General features: G+C 36.9%; 1 protein-coding gene across 8 annotated transcripts in view; it reads left to right on the top strand.

The window, feature by feature from the left end:
• Nucleotides 1-20941, top strand: part of TBC1D32 (TBC1 domain family member 32) — a 261800-nt gene that overhangs the window by 46886 nt on the left and 193973 nt on the right. For all 8 annotated transcript variants that reach the window (XM_054558089.2, XM_024248559.3, XM_054558087.2 and 5 more), the window contains 3 exons: nt 4126-4218; nt 6399-6541; nt 8810-8934. In XM_054558089.2, the coding sequence (XP_054414064.2) occupies nt 4126-4218; nt 6399-6541; nt 8810-8934 (361 nt within the window). The remainder of the gene's footprint in view (nt 1-4125; nt 4219-6398; nt 6542-8809; nt 8935-20941) is intronic.

The following is a 20941-nucleotide window of genomic DNA, read 5'->3' as shown; positions in this document are numbered from 1 at the left end:
ATTTCTCTTGTGGGCATTTAGTGCTATAAATTTCCCTCTACACACTGTTTTGAATGTGTCCCAGAGATTCTGGTATGTTGTGTCTTTGTTCTCACTGGTTTCAAAGAACGTCTTTATTTCTGCCTTCATTTCGTTATGTACCCAGTAGTCATTCAGGAGCAGGTTGTTCAGTTTCCATGTAGATGAGCGGTTTTGAGTGAGTTTCCTAATCCTGAGTTCTAGTTTGATTGCCCTGTGGTCTGAGAGAGAGTTTGTTATAATTTCTGTTCTTTTACATTTGCTGAGGAGAGCTTTGCTTCCAACTATGTGGTCGATTTTGGAATAAGTGTGGTGTTGGGAAGAATGTATATTCTGTTGATTTGGGGTGGAGGGTTCTGTAGATGTCTATTAGGTGCACTTGGTGCAGAGCTGAGTTCAATTCCTGGATATCCCTGTTACCTTTCTGTCTCGTTGATCCATCTAATGTTGACAGTGGGGTGTTAAAGTCTCCCATTATTATTGTGTGGGAGTGTAAGTCTCTTTGTAGGTCTCTAAGGACTTGCTTTATGAATCTGGGTGCTCCTGTATTGGGTGCATATATGTTTAGGATAGTTAGCTCTTCCTGTTGAATTGATCCGTTTACCATTATGTAATGGCCTTCTTTGTCTCTTTTGATCTTTGTTGGTTTAAAGTGTGTTTTATCAGAGACTAGGATTGCAACCCCTGCCTTTTTTTGTTTTCCATTTGCTTGGTAGATCTTCCTCCATCCCTTTATTTTGAGCCTATGTGTTTCTCTGTACGTGAGATGAGTTTCCTGAATACAGCACACTCATGGGCCTTGACTCTTGATCCAATTTGCTAGTCTGTGTCTTTTAATTGGAGCATTTAGCCCATTTACATTTAAGGTTAATATTTTTATGTGTGAATTTGATCCTGTCATTATGATGTTAGCTGGTTATTTTGCTCGTTAGTTGATGCAGTTTTTTCCTAGCCTTGATGGTCTTGACAATTTGGCATGTTTTTGCAGTGGCTAGTACCTGTTGTTCCTTTCCATGTTTAGTGCTTCCTTCAGGAGCTCTTTTAGGGCAGGCCTGGTGGTGACAAAATCTCTCAGCATTTGCTTGTCTGTAAAGAATTTTATTTCTCCTTCACTTATGAATCTTAGTTTGGCTGGATATGAAATTCTGGGTTGAAAATGCTTTTCTTTAAGAATGTTGAATATTGGCCCCTACTGTCTTCTGGCTTGTAGAGTTTCTGCTGAGAGATCAACTGTTAGTCTGATGGGCTTCCCTTTGTGGGTAACCCGACCTTTCTCTCTGGCTGCCCTTAACATTTTTTCCTTCATTTGAACTTTGGTGAATCTGACAATTATGTGTCTTGGAGTTGCTCTTCTCGAGGAGTATCTTTGTGGCGTTCTCTGTATTTCCTGAATTTGAATGTTGGCCTCCCTTGCTAGATTGGGGAAGTTCTCCTGGATAATATCCTGCAGAATGTTTTCCAACTTGGTTCCATTCTCCCCGTCACTTTCAGGTACACCAATCAGACGTAGATTTGGTCTTTTCATATAGTCCCATATTTCTTGGAGGCTTTGTTTGTTTCTTTTTATTCTTTTTTCTCTAAACTTCTCTTCATGTTTCATTTCATTCATTTCATCTTCCATCACTGATACCCTTTCTTCCAATTGATCAAATCGGGTACTGAGGCTTGTGCATTCGTCACGTAGTTCTTGTGCATTGGTTTTCAGTTCCATCAGGTCCTTTAAGGACTTCTCTGCATTGGTTATTCTAGTTACCCGTTCATCTAATTTTTTTTCAAGGTTTTTAACTTCTTTGCCATGGGTTCGAACTTCCTCCTTTAGCTTGGAGTAGTTTGATCTTCTGAAGCCTTCTTCTCTCAACTCGTCAAAGTCATTCTCCATCCAGCTTTGTTCCATTGCTGGTTAGGAGCTGCATTCCTTTGGAGAAGGAGAGGTGCTCTGATTTTTAGAGTTTCCAGTTTTTCTGCTCTGTTTTTTCCCCATCTTTGTGGTTTTATCTACCTTTGGTCTTTGATGATGGTGATGTACAGATGGGGTTTTGGTGTGGATGTCCTTTCTGTTTGTTAGTTTTCCTTTTAACAGTCAGGACCCTTAGCTGCAGGTCTGTTGGAGTTTGCTGGAGGTCCACTCCAGACCCTGTTTGCCTGGGTATCAGCAGCAGTGGCTGTGGAACAGCAGATACTGGTGAACAGCAGATGTTGCTGCCTGATTGTTCCTCTGGAAGTTTTGTCTCAGAGGAGTACCTGGCCGTGTGAGGTGTCAGTCTGCCCCTACTGGGGGATGCCTCCCAGTTAGGCTCCTCAGGGGTCAGGGACCCACTTGAGGAGGCAGTCTGTCCATTCTCAGATGTCCAGCTGCGTGCTGGGAGAACCACTAGTCTCTTCAAGGCTCAGTTGGAAATGCAGAAATCACCCGTCTTCTGCATTGCTCATGCCGGGAGCTATAGACTGGAGCTGTTCCTATTTGGCCATCTTGGCTCCACCCCTTGTACCTGGTTTTCTTTTGGGAGTTTAAAATTTTGGCGTGTGCTGCGTAGAATGTGCTTACATGCTTAGCTCCCCCAGAAACCTAAGGGACTGGGTCTCTAATGAGTTTTCCTGGTAGATGACATTTCACATGTGTTGTCATAACTTGCTGCTGAAATAATTAAGTGTATTCTGTATGACTCAACCAGGAGAGGACACTTAGAAGTTTATACTGGTTAGCTCTGGACTTCAACCCATGTACTTTTGCCCTTTGATTTTGCTTTGTATCCTTTTGTTATAATAAATCATAGCTGTGAATACAATTATATGTTGAATCCTCTGAGTCTTCTTAGTGAATCATTGAATCTGGGCATGGTTTTGTGGACCTCTGACATGTTTAAAAAATGTGAAATCCATTCTTATCTTGTGAGCCTTATAAAATCAGCCCACAATGGCTATAGTTTGCTGACCCCATTGCACAGTATATTTATTTGGAATACTCTTTTATACTGTTTTGTAGGTTTTTTATTTCTCTAAATCTTTTCTTCTCATTGATTGTGAGCTCCTTGAGAAAAGACATTGCCTTATATACATCTCTTGAAGTTCCCATGGTAGTGCCACATAATTCTATGCATAATGAGCCCTCAGTAGATAATTGACTTTTAATAAAAGAGCTATTATTTTATAGGATACTGTTGAACTTTACAGAAATATACTAATATATACTTGTGATGTTGGTGTAGTATTCAGCTTACATTTATATGTCTATCATCTATAATTTATTTATCATTTTATATTGACTTTTAACATCTACATCTTGGCCTACCAGATATTATAGACCACCTGAAAATTGAGTTTCTAGAGGTTTATTCTACTATATTAGCATAGGTCAACATTCACCTTTAAGTTTCACATGTGATTTCACCAGACTCTTTTAATGTAAGCCTCTATAGCAAGAGTTGATAAATTTTGTCTATGGGCCACATTTGGTCCACTATCTTGTTTGTACACTTGTGAGCTAAGAGTGGTTTTTATCTTTTTAAATTGTTCAAAAAAGGGTGTTTTGTGATATGTGAGAAATATACATTAAATTTTAGTGCACACAAAGTTTTATTGGAAAATAGCCATACTCATTCATTTGCATATCATCTACATACACTTAGTGCTACCATGGCAGACTTGAGTATTTGTGACAGAGACCATTTGGCCACAAAATCTAAAATATTTACTCTGTAGTCCTTTAAAGAGAAAGTTTGCTAAGCCCTGTTCTACAGTTTTGTGTAGATAAGTCAGCTGGACCAACTTGGTAAGCTGAATTTTACTACTCCTAATTGAATAAACTCAAATAGCCTTGATCAGATTCATACATCTTCCTCGCATAGGTTTATCTTAAGTGATTGGTTCAAAATAAGTGATAAAACTGTACCTTTACATAGCACCTACAGCATTGCTTGCCTTGCCGTGTTTTAATTTGTATGTAATTTGTTCTGGAGTCTTCTATGTGAGATTATAGCTCCCTTCTTCCTGGTTGCCTCATAGTCTGTACAAAAACTCAACTATATAGATGGATGAAAGCTCAGTTAAATTTCTCTAAGTTGAAAGAATATGCTAGAAATTAATTTTCTCTTTATTTTCTTTTTAAAGGTTTGGTATCCCTCATAGATCTGCTTGTTCTTTTTACCCAACTTATCTATTACTCACCAAGTTGTCCAAAGATGACATCAGCTGCCCATTCAGGTAAGTCTGTTTCTGTTTTAAATAGAGAAATATAAAACATCTAAAAATATTTATGTATTCTATTGTCTAGATGTTTTGAGTGCCTGACCTACTTTGGTAAGTAGGTTTCGTTAAGATACAGTATTAAGAGAAATTACATTGGTCCTGAAGTTAGCCATGAAATTTAATTTTGTTCACTGATGTTTTAAGATGTTTCTACTCTACTACTTTTTTTATTTAGAATCAGTATCACTGAGAATTTTAGTGATGTTCTTTATTAAGATCAAAATGTTCTCAAGACATGATACTGAAGGATATTTGATGATAGGTCATAATGTGATTTTTTTTCCTGTTATTTTCCATTCTTTATACTTTCTAAAATGTTTTGATCAACTCACTTGTTTTGGCTTACATCCAAAACTTCAATCTTTTCAGGGTCTTCTTTTATTGAAGAATAAAGAAAAAACCATTCATGGTTTTCAGAAAAATGCCTTTTAGTTTTATGGCTGTTGACTAGCTTTTAAAAATGTTCTAAAATATTAACATTTAAAAAATAACTTATATTTTTCCTTTGAGTATCAAGAATAGTTTCCAAAGTAAAACACTTAATAATAAAACACACCAGTAGTGCATAGACATACAGTGTTCTAAAACTAGGAAATAACCCTAGAATTGCTGACACAAATTCTAAGGCGAACTCAAGTGAATCAAAGAAAAAAATGGTTTGGGCTGTATATTAGTGCTATAACATATCTATCAACTGGTAGGTTATTATTCAGTACAGTGTTCACTGTTCAGGTGATGGGTACACCAGAAGCCCAAATCTCACCACTATTCAGTATATCCATGTAACAAGCTGACACATGTACCTTCTGAATCTATTTAAAAAAATATGAAACTAATAGGTTTTATCCAAGCAATTATATTAGCCTATTGATCTTCACAGTGGTTCTCAGACTTTTTTCTGTCTTTACAGCATTTACATGTATAAAGAACTAGCTTAGGTCTTGTGACTGTATACTCCTACAGCATAGACATCTTTTATGATTAAAATCATCTTTCTTTGTTCTAAATACTTGTTTATATATTGGTTTACCATGATGTGGACTGTTTTTGTCTTATTCACTTTTCTGTTCATAGTTAGTTCCTAGTACAGTGTCTGGTATGTATTAGGCACTTAATAAATAGAAGATGATTGGATGAGTGAAAGAATGACCATATGCTCATCAATAATATCTGTCCTTGTAAACAGGGTTTCTCACTTGGAGCTGGTTGAAAAATCACTGAACTTTCCTTTTCCATTTTCTTTTTGTCAGATATTGACCTGAAGTCAGCATTGACCTGAAGTCAGCATGTTTATTGACTGTGGAATATTGTAACATAAGTTAAGAACTTTCATCTTAGAATAGCTTCCAAAGTAAAACACTTAATAATAAAACACACCAATAATGCATAGACATACAGTGTCTAAATACTAAAGTGTTATATCTTACTAGGACAATCTTACATTAAAAACTATTGTTTTGAGGATATTAGATTATATATCTGAAAATTTGTCAATTTATGAAACTGAAAATCATTTAATTCAGTGATGATTCCAACCATGTTACACTTTTGTGTATTGTGTTTTCCTGTATATACTATATTTTGAAAGAAAATCTAAAAAATGATCTTTGTTTTCACTGGCTTTATGGTAGTACAAGAAGTATACTAGTGTCTATAAAAGTTTATGAAATTTCCATTCTCTTCTGCCTCCTTTTTCCCATTTTCTTGTTTGAATATAATTTTCTTGTAGGCTCAATACTTGAGTATGTTATTTAAGAAAAAATAAATATGAGTATGGTAAAAGTGTATTCTAGGGAGAGAACATGTTTTCTAGGAGGAAAAAAGCTGTACATTTGCTTCAGACCAAATCTTTAATATTAAGCAGTAATTTAATGTCAGACAGTAAATAATTTTGTATTCTCGTCTTTTGGCATTCATGTTTGTTGTCATTTGCTTACTTTTTATGTTAAGCCAATTGAGATTCCCCTAAGTCAGCTTATAATTTGGTAATACATCTTCCTTTCGACATTGAGTTGTATGACTTTTGAAGTACTGAATTAACTTTGATGTTGAACTTTTTGGAACAATGACAGCTAACATAAAACAGTTCTAAGTATTTAATTTTTTGGTATTAAAAAATATTTATTGTTTATTAGAGAATTACTCTCCTGTAAGTATGGTGACTGAAGTTCTGTGGATACTCTGTGATCAAAAAGAATGTGCAGTGGAATGCTTATATAACAACATTGTAATAGAGACACTTCTTCAGCCTATTCACAATTTAATGAAAGGAAATGAGGTTGGTATTATTCACTAAGGAGAAAAAGAGTCTCTTACCTGGGTATTAGTGGATATTCAGTGGGACTTTATTTCTAAATTTGAAATAAATATATTTTGTGTTGATATATATTTTTATTTATTATTAAATTATAGCTTACGTAGTTGATTGATTTATTATGATATGCAGAGGGAAAGAACATAGAATATCTGTTTTTTTTTTAATCGGACTAGATCTGCTGATGCAAATAACTTAGAAAAGTTATTCTATTAAGAAGTTGTTTTGCAAATCTAATGAATCTCATAAATGTTTTGTTATTTGTTTTATGGCATTGTTATAGCTTTTGGAAATGTGATTATTTTCCTTAGTAACCAACTCTGTTTTATATTAAGAAGAACTGCTTTAGAGAGAACACTTATATAGAATTCCAATTTGAACAGATGTATGTCTCTTTACAGTTTGCACAATATATTCCCTTACATTATATAATTTAATAATCACAACTGAGGCTGAAATAAGTGACTTGCTCTAGGTCAGACATTTAACAAGTGGCAGAGTTGCTACTGTTACTAGTTTGGGTGTCTGTTCAGTACCTCCCTCTACTTGTATGACTTAAGCTTCTGGGAAGTGATTTTTAAGGCTTATCAATAGGTTAAAAGCTTTTGCTTTTTCATATCTGTTTTGAGGTGTTTTTACTGTTTTCATCTTCCTCTTATGTTCACCCATCAGTGGGCTGTCACATACTTTTCTGCTTGTTGCTTGCTAGGTTAACTTGGCAAATGCCAAGTTTTCTGTCCCCTAATTATTTTCTTTCTTATATATTCCAGTTATAATGGACAATTTGCACTTTCTAAATAAGGTTATTATATCTCCTTGTGTTTGTACGGTTTTTCTTCACCCTAGAAAATTTTACACTTGGTCCATATGAAAAATTCCCCTTTAGACTAGAGTTTATCTTTGAAATTTCCTCCCAGTTCTCCTTTGCAAAGTTAGGTGGTGTGTTCCCGTGTTATGTAATTCTGCAGTTGTACTTACATTATGCTTGAATTATTTATTCTTGACAGTAGCCCTCTGGCACATAGTGGACACTCAGTATCTAATTTAAGACATCCAGCATCAACCATTGAACCTCTACTATATCATTAGCTCTCTGCTGGGTACTGCAAATATAGAAGTGAATAATACATGTTTATTGCCTTTAAGAAGCCTACTCTAATAGGCAAGGCAGACCTTTAAACAAAAAATATTTAAAATGAGGAATAGAAAGTTTTAAAATACTGTGTTTATATGTATATGGACATGAGAGAATATATATAGTCTCATATGTGAGAGAAGGAATGTATTCTAAGGAGAGAAGTTGTTTTAAGAAAGATATTTAATATGAAAAGTGATATACTTTTTGTGCTAAGTAGTATGAATAGTGCTATTTGTGCTAAACAGTATGATTAGTAATAATTAGGACTTCTTTAGGTGAATATACCTGACTAATCATTAGTTAGGCTAGCCCACTAAATTTATTAGAATGTATTGATTGCAACATTTACGTTTTCAAATGTATTGTAGATATTATAGATAATATGTGTGTTGGCATCCATGCAGGTACAGGTAAATAAGCAGACCCCACAAACAGCAGGAATTATAATACTGTAGATACACTCTAGCATTAACGTGGCTCTCTGGTTTTCAGTATGTGCTTTGTGCTGCTTTGTAATATATTGGCAAAGGTATTTTAGTACTTCCATTTGAAAGCAAAAGTGAGCAAATATGGTTGGTTCAGTCTTTGTTTTCTTATTAAGTGACATTATTGCCTATTGACCAGCCCATGAATTGGCTACCCCTAGTTGGATGTACATTCATGACGCAAATGTGTATGAGGATGACACCCTTAGAAGGGATGGCAGTGTGTTAGATACCATATATAATGTAATTATGTTGTATTCTCAGGAGCCCAGTGGGTGGGAAATAAAGGGCCAAGTGGAAATACAAGAGCTACTACATTTGCCAACCAGAATTATATATAAAACTGTAACAAGAGCAGCAATTCTCAATAGTTTGGGTGAAAAAAAATCTGTATTTATTTGCTTCATCAGTTGGGCTGGTAAAAGAATATAATATAATAACCCATTTTTTTCAGACATATTATTTCACAGCCAAACAAATCATTAAGCTTGTTTTTTGTTGTGGTAATATAACTTTATAAGACTACATACAATCCTCGAATTTTAGTCTGTGATATGTTAGCATGTCATAAAATTATGTGATTTGTCTTGTTTTCTTTTTAATGTACAGGCATCTCCAAATTGCTCTGAGACAGCTTTAATTCATATAGCTGGTATTTTGGCAAGAATTGCGTCTGTAGAAGAAGGGCTTATTTTACTCCTTTATGGAGCAAATATGAACTCTTCTGAAGAAAGGTATGTGCTATTTTAAATCTGGGTAATTATTCCAGTTATAGTTTGGTTTTCTAACAAGCTGCTAATAAGATATTAAATGATCTAAAAAAAGTTGGAGTAACCAGGATTATGGACTATGCAGGCAGAGTAGAACTTGATGTCTGTAATATAGGAGAGTTCACTCTCGATAGGTGTCCTTACCCCCCATTATCTGCTCCCTTGTATTTTCACTTAGAGACTTTTGTCACACATGATTAAGTCAAACCAAAGGCGTGCAAAGAGCTAGCTATTTTTTTCTTCCTCCTCCAGTTCCTATTTTCTCACTTAACCAATGGTAATATTTTTGTGTTTATGCTTCTAGACTTTCTCTGTGCTTATAATTATCCAATGCATCAGACAAACCTACATATAAATAGTCATATTTTTATCTTCTCTTTACAAAAATGGTATTATATTTTATACATTACCATGCAGCTTGATTTATTTTATAACTATGGGAATTTTCTTAGGTGAATACAGAATGAAACATGATTTTTATTTTTTATTTTTATTTTTAATTTATTTTTATTTATTTTTTAATTTTATTATTATTATACTTTAAGTTTTAGGGTACATGTGCACAATGTGCAGGTTAGTTACATATGTATACATGTGCCATGCTGGTGTGCTGCACCCATTAACGCATCATTTAGCATTAGGTATATCTCCTAATGCTATCCCTCCCCTATCACCCCACCCCACAACAGTCCCCAGAGTGTGATGTTCCCCTTCCTGTGTCCATGTGTTCTCATTGTTCAATTCCCACCTATGAGTGAGAACATGCGGTGTTTGGTTTTTTTGTCCTTGCGATAGTTTACTGAGAATGATGATTTCCAGTTTCATCCATGTCCCTACAAAGGACATGAACTCATCATTTTTTATGGCTGCATAGTATTCCATGGTGTATATGTGCCACATTTTCTTAATCCAGTCTATCATTGTTGGACATTTGGATTGGTTCCAAGTCTTTGCTATTGTGAATAGTGCTGCAATAAACATGCATGTGCATGTGTCTTTATAGCAGCATCATTTATAATCCTTTGGGTACATACCCAGTAATGGGATGGCTGGGTCAAATGGTATTTCTAGTTCAAGATCCCTGAGGAATCGCCACACTGACTTCCCCAATGGTTGAACTAGTTTACAGTCCCACCAACAGTGTAAAAGTGTTCCTATTTCTCCACATCCTCTCCAGCACCTGTTGTTTCCTGACTTTTTAATGATCGCCATTCTAACTGGTGTGAGATGGTATCTCATTGTGGTTTTGATTTGCATTTCTCTGATGGCCAGTGATGATGAGCATTTTTTCATGTGTCTTTTGGTTGCATAAATGTCTTCTTTTGAGAAGTGTCTATTCATGTCCTTCGCCCACTTTGTGATGGGGTTGTTTGTTTTTATTTTGTAAATTTGTTTGAGTTCATTGTAGATTCTGGATATTAGCCGTTTGTCAGATGAGTAGATTGCAAAAATTTTCTCCCATTCTGTAGGTTGCCTGTTCACTGTGATGTTAGTTTCTTTTGCTGTGCAGAAGCTCTTTAGTTTAATTAGATCCCATTTGTCAATTTTGGCTTTTGTTGCCATTGCTTTTGGTGTTTTAGACATGAAGTCCTTGCCCATGCCTATGTCCTGAATGGTATTGCCTAGGTTTTCTTCTAGGGTTTTTATGGTTTTCGGTCTAACGTTTAAGTCTTTAATCCATCTTGAATTAATTTTTGTATAAGGTGTAAGGAAGGGATCCAGTTTCAGCTTTCTCCATATAGCTAGCCAGTTTTCCCAGCACCATTTATGAAATAGGGAATCCTTTCCCCATTGCTTGTTTTTGTCAGGTTTGTCAAAGATCAGATAGTTGTAGATATGCAGCGTTATTTCTGAGGGCTCTGTTCTGTCCCATTGATCTATATCTCTGTTTTGGTACCAGTACCATGGTGTTTTGGTTACTGTAGCCTTGTAGTATAGTTTGAAGTCAGGTAGTGTGATGCCTCCAGCTTTGTTCTTTTGGCTTAGGATTGACTTGGTGATGCGGGCTCTTTTTTGGTTCCATATGAACTTTAAAGTAGTTTTTTCCAATTGTGTGAAGAAAGTCATTGGTAGCTTGATGGGGATGGCATTGAATCTATAAATTACCTTGGGCAGTATGGCCATTTTCACGATATTGGTTCTTCCTACCCATGAGCATGGAAAGTTCTTCCATTTGTTTGTATCCTCTTTTATTTCATTGAGCAGTGGTTTGTAGTTCTCCTTGAAGAGGTCCTTCATGTCACTTGTAAGTTGGATTCCTAGGTATTTTATTCTCTTTGAAGCAATTGTGAATGGGAGTTCACTCATGATTTGGCTCTCAGTCTGTTATTGGTGTATAAGAATGCTTGTGATTTTTGTATGTTTATTTTGTATCCTGAGACTTTGCTGAAGTTGCCTATCAGCTTAAGGAGATTTTGGGCTGAGACAATGGGGTTTTCTAGATATACAATCATGTCATCTGCAAAGAGGGACAATTTGACTTCCTCTTTTCCTCATTGAATACCCTTTATTTCCTTCTCCTGCCTTATTGCCCTGGCCAGAACTTCCAACACTGTGTTGAATAGGACTGGTGAGAGAGGGCATCCCTGTCTTGTGCCAGTTTTCAAAGGGAATGCTTCCAGTTTTTGCCCATTCAGTATGATATTGGCTGTGGGTTTGTCATAGATAGCTCTTATTATTTTGAGATGCATCCCATCAATACCTAATTTATTGAGAGTTTTTAGCATGAAGGGTTGTTGAATTTTTATCTAAGGCCTTTTCTGCATCTATTGAGATAATCATGTGGTTTTTGTCTTCGGTTCTGTTTATATGCTGGATTACATTTATTGATTTGCATCTGTTGAACCAGCCTTGCATCCCAGAGATGAAGCCCACTTGATCATAGTGGATAAGGTTTTTGATGTGCTGCTGGATTCGGTTTGCCAGTGTTTTATTGAGGGTTTTTGCATCAATGTTCATTAGGGATATTGGTCTAAAATTCTCTTTTTCAGTTGTGTCTCTGCCCGGCTTTGGTATCAGGATGATGCTGGCCTCATAAAATGAGTTAGGGAGGATTCTCCCTTTTTCTATTGATTGGAATAGTTTCAGAAGGAATGGTACCAGCTCCTCCTTGTACCTCTGGTAGAATTCGGCTGTGAATCCATCTGGTCCTGGACTCTTTTTGGTTGGTAAGCTATTGACTATTGCCACAATTTCAGAGCCTATTATTGGTCTATTCAGAGATTCAGCTTCTTCCTGGTTTAGTCTTGGAAGGGTGTATGTGTTGAGGAATTTATCCATTTCTTCTAGATTTTCTAGTTTATTTGCATAGAGGTGTTTGTAGTATTCTCTGATGGTAGTTTTTGTTTCTGTGGGATTGGTGGTGATATCCCCTTTATCATTTTTTATTGCATCTATTTGATTCTTCTCTCTTTTCTTCTTTATTAGTCTTTCTAGTGGTCTATCAATTTTGTTGATCCTTTCAAAAAACCAGCTCCTGGATTCATTAATTTTTTGAAGGGTTTTTTGTGTCTCTATCTCCTTCAGTTCTGCTCTGATTTTGGTTATTTCTTGCCTTCTGCTAGCTTTTGAATGTGTTTGCTCTTACTTTTCTAGTTCTTTTAATTGTGATGTTAGGGTGTCAATTTTAGATCTTTCCTGCTTTCTCTTGTGGGCATTTAGTGCTATAAATTTCCCTCTACACACTGCTTTGAATGTGTCCCAGAGATTCTGGTATGTTGTGTCTTTGTTCTCATTGGTTTCAAAGAACATCTTCGTTTCTGCCTTCAGTTCGTTATGTACCCAGTAGTCATTCAGGAGCAGGTTGTTCAGTTTCCATGTAGTTGAGCGGTTTTGATTGAGTTTCTTAATCCTGAGTTCTAGTTTGATTGCCCTGTGGTCTGAGAGACAGTTTGTTATAATTTCTGTTCTTTTACATTTGCTGAGGAGAGCTTTACTTCCAACTATGTGGTCAATTTTGGAATAGGTGTGATGTGGTGTTGAAAAAAATGTATATTCTGTTGATTTGGGGTGGAGAGTTCTGTAGATGTCTATTAGGTCCTCTTGGTGCAGAGCTGAGTTCAATTCCTGGGTATCCTTGTTAACTTTCTGTCTCGTTGATCTGTCTACTGTTGACAGTGGAATGTTAAAATCTCCCATTGTTATTGTGTGGGAGTGTAAGTCTCTTTGTAGGTCACTCCGGACTTGCTTTATGAATCTGGGTGCTCCTGTATTGGGTGCATATATATTTAGGATAGTTAGCTCTTCTTGTTGAATTGATCCCTTTACCATTATGTAATGGCCTTGTTTGTCTCTTTTGATCTTTGTTGGTTTAAAGTGTGTTTTATCAGAGACTAGGATTGTAACCCCTCCCTTTTTTTGTTTTCCGTTTGCTTGGTAGATCTTCCTCCATCCTTTTATTTTGAGCCTATGTGTGTCTCTGCACATGAGATGGGTTTCCTGAATACAGCACACTGATGGGTCTTCACTCTTTATCCAATTTGCCAGTCTGTGTCTTTTAATTGGAGCATTTAGTCCATTTATATTTAAAGTTAATATTGTTATGTGTGAATTTGATCCTGTCATTATGATGTTAGCTGGTTATTTTGCTCGTTAGTTGATGCAGTTTCTTCCTAGCCTCGATGGTCTTTACAATTTGGCATGATTTTGCAGTGGCTGGTACCGGTTGTTCCTTTCCATGTTTAGTGCTTCCTTCAGGAGCTCTTTTAGGGCAGGCCTGGTGGTGACAAAATCTCTCAGCATTTGCTTGTCTGTAAAGTATTTTATTTCTCCTTCACTTATGAAGCTTAGTTTGGCTGGATATGAAATTCTGGGTTGAAAATTATTTTCTTTAAGAATGTTGAATAGTGGCCCCCACTCTCTTCTGGCTTGTAGAGTTTCTGCCGAGACATCCGCTGTTAGTCTGATGGGTTTCCCTTTGTGGGTAACCTGACCTTTCTCTCTGGCTGCCCTTAACATTTTTTCCTTCATTTCAACTTTGGTGAATCTGACACTTATGTGTCTTGGAGTTTCTCTTCTCCAGGAGTATCTTTGTGGTGTTCTCTGTATTTCCTGAATCTGAATGTTGGCCTGCCTTGCTAACTGGGGAAGTTCTCCTTGATAACATCCTGCAGAGTGTTTTCCAACTTGGTTCCATTCTCCCCGTCACTTTCAGGTACACCAATCAGACGTAGATTTGGTCTTTTCACATAGTCCCATATTTCTTGGAGGCTTTGTTCGTTTCTTTTTATTCTTTTTTCTCTAAACTTCCCTTTTCGCTTCATTTCATTCATTTCATCTTCCATCACTGATACCCTTTCTTCCAGTTGATCACATCGGCTCCTGAGGCTTCTGCATTCTTCACGTAGTTCTCGAGCCTTGGTTTTCAGCTCCATCAGCTCCTTTAAGCACTTCTCTGTATTGGTTATTCTAGTTATGCATTTGTCTAAATTTTTTTCAAAGTTTTTAACTTCTTTGCCCTTGGTTTGAATTTCCTCCTGTAGCTCAGAGTAGTTTGATCGTCTGAAGCCTTCTTCTCTCAACTCGTCAAAGTCATTGTCCATCCAGCTTTGTTCCGTTGCTGGTGAGGAACTGCATTCCTTTGGAGGAGCAGAGACGCTCTGCTTTTTAGCGTTTCCAGTTTTTCTGCTCTGTTTTTTCCCCATCTTTGTGGTTTTACCTACTTTTGGTCTTTGATGATGGTGATGTACAGATGGGTTTTTGGTGTGGATATCCTTTCTGTTTGTTAGTTTTCCTTCTAACAGACAGGACCCTCAGCTGCAGGTCTGTTGGAGTTTGCTAGAGGTCCACTCCGCAACCTGTTTGCCTGGGTATCAGCAGCAGTGGCTGCAGAACAGTGGATTTTCGTTAACCGCAAATGCTGCTGTCTGATCGTTCCTCTGGAAGTTTTGTCTCAGAGGAGTACCCGGCCGTGTGAGTTGTCAGTCTGCCCCTGCTGGGGGGTGCCTCCCCGTTAGGCTGCTCGGGGGTCAGGGGTCAGGGACCCACTTGAGGAGGCAGTCTGTCCGTTCTCAGATGTCCAGCTGCATGCTGGGAGAACCACTGCTCTCTTCAAAACTGTCAGACAGGGACACTTAAGTCTGCAGAGTTTACTGGTGTCTTTTTGTTTGTCTGTGCCCTGCCCCCAGAGGTGGAGCCTACAGAGGCAGGCAGGCCTCCTTCAGCTGTGGTGGGCTCCACCCAGTTCGAGCTTCCGGGCTGCTTTGTTTACCTAAGCGAGCCTGGGCAATGGCGGGTGCCCCTCCCCCAGCCTCGCTGCCGCCTTGCAGTTTGATCTCAGACTGCTGTGCTAGCAATCAGCAAGACTCCATGGGCATAGGACCCTCCGAGCCAGGTGTGGGGTATAATCTCCTGGTGCACCGTTTTTTAAGCCCGTCGGAAAAGCACAGTATTAGGGTGGGAGTGACCCGATTTTCCAGGTGCCGTCTGTCACCCATTTCTTTGACTAGGAAAGGGAACTCCCTGACCCCTTGCGCTTCCCGAGTGAGGCAATGCCTCGCCCTGCTTCTGCTCGCGCACAGTGTGCTGCACCCACTGTCCTGCACCCACTGTCTGGCACTCCCTAGTGAGATGAACCCGGTACCTCAGATGGACATGCAGAAATCACCCCTCTTCTGCGTGGCTCACGCTGGGAGCTATAGACCGGAGCTGTTCCTATTCGGCCGTCTTGGCTGCCAGCTGAAACATGATTTTTAATGTCTGCATTATACTTTTGTGTATAGCTGTACCACAATTTATTCAAACATTTCCCTCTTAGTGAATTCAGATTGTGTCTAGGAATTTTCTCTCCATAAATAACACTGCAATAAATGCTCTTTTTCTTATTTAGCTTGTTGATATTACATTAATTGATGTTCAGATTTTGAGCCAGTTTTACATACCTGAAATAAATCCCACTTGTTCATGATGTATAAATCATTCTTACACTTTGTTGGCTTTCATTTGCTAATATTTATTGAGGATTTTTGCCTCTATGTTCATGAGATATATCAGTCTGTAGAATTTGTAATCTTTGGCTGGTTTTGGTATTATTGGAATGGTGACCTTATAATAAATGAGAAGTTATTCTTTCTGTCTTCTGGAGGATATGACACAGAATTGGTTTAATTTCTTCATAAAATATTTTATAAAATTCACCAGTGAACCAATTTTAGCCTGGTGTTTTCTATTTTGGAAGGTTATTAGTTATTCATTCAATTCCTTTAATAAATAGAGTCCTATTCAGATTGTCTATTTGCTGTTATGTGAATGTTGGCAAAATATGTCTTTCAAGGAATTGGTGAATTTATCCAAATTATCAAATTTGTGGGCACAGAATTGTTCATAATGTTTCCTTATCCTGTTAATATCATTGAAATGAGTAGTGATGGCTCCTCTTTCACTTCTGATGTTAGTAATTTGTGTCTTCTCTTTTTTTTTTCTCAGTTAACCTGACTAGAGGCTTATAAATTTTACTGTTCTTTTCAAAACCTAACTTCTGGTTTTGTTGATTTTTCTCTATTGATTTCATGTTTTTAATTTTATTGATTTCTTTTCTAATTTTTATTTCTTTTCTTCTTACTTTGGATTTAATTTTCTCTTCCTAGTTTTCTATGGTGGAAGCTTAGATGATTAGTTTTTGCTCTTTTCTTTTTTTATAATATTTGTACTTTTATATTTGTACTTAATGCTATAAATTTCCCTCTAAACCATCTTTCCTACATCTCATAGTTCTGGTAAGTTGTATCTTCATTTTTCATTTAGTTCAAAATATTTTTACTTTCTCTTGAGATTTCTTTGACCTTTGTGGTTTTTTTTTTTTTTGAGACGGAGTCTTGCTCTGTCGCCCAGGCTGGAGTACAATAGCACAATCTTGGCTCACTGCAAACTCCACCTTCTGGGTTCAAGCAATTCTAGTGCCTCAACCTCCCAAGTAGCTGGGACTACAGGTGCATGCCACCATGCCTGGCTAATTTTTGTATTTTTATTAGAGATGGGCTTTCACCATACTGGCCAGGCTGGTCTGGAACTCCTGTCCTCAAGTGATTCACCTGCCTTGGCCCCCAAAGTACTGGGATTATAGGCATGAGCCACTGCTCCCAACCCTTGTGTTTTTACAGAACTGACAGAACACTTTATATAATTTCTAGTTTTTAAAGTTTATTTTATGTTTTATGGCCCAGAAAGTGACATCTGAGTGAATTATCTGTGTGAGCTTATATAATATATATTCTACTATTGTTGGATGTCAATTATATTCAGCTGATTGATGGTACTGTTTGGTTCAACTTTTTCCTTACTGACATCCTGCTGAATCTGTCAATTACTGATAGAGGTAGGTTGAAAGCTCCAGCTATATTAGTGAATTCATCTATTTCTCCCTGCAGTTCTATCAGTTTTTGATTTAAGTATTTTGATGCTTTGTTGTTAGGTGCATACACATTAAGGATTGTTAAATCTTCTTGGAAAATTGACCCCTTTATTGTTATTTAATGTTCCTTTTTACCCTTGATAATTTTCCTTGCTTTGCAGTCTGCTTTGTCTGAAACTAATACAGCTACTCCAGCTTTCTTTTGATTATTGTTAGCATGGTATGTCTTTTCTCCATCCTTTTCTTTTTAATTTGTCTTTGTCTTTATGTTTAAAGTGTAAAGTGGGACTTTTATAGACAACAAGTAGTTGGGTCTTGACTTTTAATCTACTTTGATAGTCTTTTATTGATGTATTTATGACATTAACAATTAATTATTGATATAATTAGGTTAATATTTATTGTATTTTTTTGCCCTTTTTTTTTTTTTTTTGGTCTTCTACTCTTTTTGCCTTATCTGACTTTGATTGAGCATTCTATGTGATTTCATTTTATCTCCTCTCTTAGTATATCAATTATACTTTTTTGTCGCTCTTTTTAATGGTTGCTATTAAGTTTGTAATATACATTTACAACAGAATTAGTTGTAATTGCTAATTATATTGTTTTAGTTGTATTTAGTCCTCTTTCAAATAACACTATATCACTTAACATCTAGCGCAATGACCTTATAAGAAGTCATTTCCTCCCTTCTGTCCCTGATATGGTTTCTGTCACTCATTTACTTTTTCATAAACTATAATCACCAAATACTTTTTTGCAATAATTACTTTGAATAAACTTGTCCAATAGATTTTTTTTTTTGTTATTGTCGTTTGTTTTTTTTTTTGAGACAAGGTCTCACTCTGTTGCCCAGGCTGGAGTGCTGTGGCGTGAACTTGGCTCACTGCAATGTCTGCCTCCCAGGCTCAAGTGATTCTTGTGCTTCAGTCTCCCAAGTAGCTGGGACTATAGGTGTGCATCACCATGCCCGGCTAACTTTTTTAGCAGAGACACGGTTTCACCATGTTTCCCAGACTGGTCTTGAACTCCTGAGCTCAAGCGATCTGCCTGCCTTGGCTTCCCCAAGTGCTGGGATTACAGGTGTCAGACACCTCACTGACATCTCATTAGATTAATTAATAAGAAAAATTAAGATTTTATGGGTTATCAAATGCTTTATATTACTAGTCTTTTTAATTTTAGTAAGGTAGTCCTGAAAGTGATATTGCTGGGACAGAGGGCCTGTACATTTTATATCTTGTAGATCCTGCCAGATTGCTTTTCAAAATAGTTGAATTTTGCCTTCTTGCCAGCAGTCTGTGGGAAGTATGAGGTATCCCCTCCTTTTTATATTCTTGTCAGGACTGCATAATCAGTTTGTAAATGTTTTGGCAACCTAATGAATGAAAGATCTTGTTTTGATTTATATTTACTTATTTGATTTATGTTTACTTATTTGATTCATATTTCATGTGTCATCTCACTGAGTTTGAGCATCTCATTGCTCCTGTGGCAATAGGGTTATTGGCTATTTCCATTTCCTTGATAGTAATGTTCCTTTCCATATCATTTGTCCATTTAAAACTTGATTTATTGTTCATTGAGTTATGTATGCATACAGGAAACATAAAGGTTTATTATAAAAAGTAGCAGTTCCTTTCTTGCTCTCTAGAGACAACTACTTTCAGCTATTTTTGATGTTTTCTTTAGTGTTTATATTATCAAATAATGTGCATATAATTTCTTTTAGCTTAAGGCTAAATTGTCAATTGTTCATTGACTTACATTACAACAATTTATCTCTCTTCCCTGCTTTCCCCACCAAACATACAAATACATATAGGTACCTAGTTCCTTCATTCTCCATTGGTGCAATACTGTTGTGCAATCGACTTATTTAATGTTTTACTGTATTCACATTATTGTGAACACTTTTCACAGCTGAGCCATGTGGTATTCTGTTGTTACTTTTCTATTCTTTCACAATTTTTGCCTTCTCTGGAGTTAATCTCTTTTTTTTGTTTGTTGCTACAATTTTCAATGTGCTTAGCTTTCACTGCAGTGCTAAGCCATCTACATGTTTTTTTCTAATTGACTAAATCCTCTCTCTGCATGTTAAAATACCAAAGTCCAGGAGTTTAATTAAAGACATCTGTTTTTCAGCCTTCCCACCTACTTTATTCAGAATGGGTTTCTGCCTCAGTTTTGTGCACAACTTTTACCCTGAAAAGTATTTTGTCATCATTACGGAGTAGCCTTATTTTTCATTTTCCTTTTTCTAGAAGTCTTTTTTGTCTTTTTTTGGTGTTTAATTATCCGAAATGTTATGATGTTTCTTGATGAAGTTCTACTTTTATGTACTTGATGAATGTCTTTTTAAATTGACACATAATAATTGTACATGTATTGATGGACATTGTAAATTTGAAGATTCATGCCTTTTAGGGAAAATAGTTGGATTTCTTATCTTCTTTTTTTCTTTCTGAAATTCTATTATTTGAACTTGGACATTCTTATCTGTTCTATTTTTTATTCCTTTTAAAATCTTTTTTTCTGGGAATTTTTTCTGCTTTCATTTTCTAGCCTTTCTGTTGAAATTGAATTTTTCATTTAAGTTGTATGTTTTTTTGTTGTTGTTGTTGTTTGTTTGTTTGTTTTTGAGACAGAGTCTCACGACTCTGTCGCCCAGGCTGGAGTGCAGTGGCACGATCTTGGCTCACTGCAACCTCCGTCTCCCGGGTTCGAGCAATTCTTTTGCCTCAGCCTCCCGAGTAGCTGGGACTATAGGTGTGTGCGACCACTCCTGGCTCATTTTTGTATTTTTAGTAGAGATGGGGTTTCACTACATTGGCCAGGCTGGTCTCGACCTCCCAACCTCATGATCTGCCCGCCTAGGCCTACTAAAGTGCTGGGATTACAGGCATGAGCCAGGGTGCCTGGCTTTTTTGTTTTGTTTTGCTTTAATTTAACAGAGTTTAATTGAGCAAAGAACACTTTGTGAATCATGCAGCCTCCTCAGCCAGAGTAGGCTCAGAGAAACTCCAGCACAGCCGCGTGGTGGAAGAAGATTTATGAACAGAAACAGGAAAGTGATGCACAGAAAGTGGAAGTGAGGTACAGAAACAGTCGTTTTGGTTACAGCTTGCCGTTTGCATTATTTGAACACAGTTTGAACAGTTGGCCCCCTTTAATTGGCCAGTGGTGATTGGCACAAGAGTAGGTTACAGTCTGTTTATACTTCCATCAAGGTTATAGTTCACTATGTACAGAGAAACATTTAGGCTGAACTTAAAATGTGTAAGGAGGCAGTTTTAGGCCAAACTTGATTCAACAGCTTTTTTTTATTTTTTATTTTTTATTATACTTTAAGTTCTAGGGTACATGTGCACAATGTGCAGGTTGGTTACATATGTATACGTGTGTCATGTTGGTGTGCTGCACCCATTAACTAGTCATTTACATTAGGTATATCTCTTAATGCTATCCCTCCCTGCCCCCAACCCCACGACAGGCCCCGGTGTGTGATGTCCCACCCGGTGTCCAAGTGTTGTCATTGTTCCATTCTCACATATGAGTGAGAACATGCGGTGTTTGGTTTTCTGTCCCTGTGATAGTTTGCTGAGATTGATGGTTTCCAGCTTC

Source organism: Pongo abelii, chromosome 5 (assembly GCF_028885655.2).
Source record: "Pongo abelii isolate AG06213 chromosome 5, NHGRI_mPonAbe1-v2.0_pri, whole genome shotgun sequence".
Taxonomy (NCBI): Eukaryota; Metazoa; Chordata; class Mammalia; order Primates; family Hominidae; genus Pongo; species Pongo abelii.
Note: the sequence above shows the minus strand (reverse complement) of the source record. Positions and strands in the feature narration are given on the sequence as shown.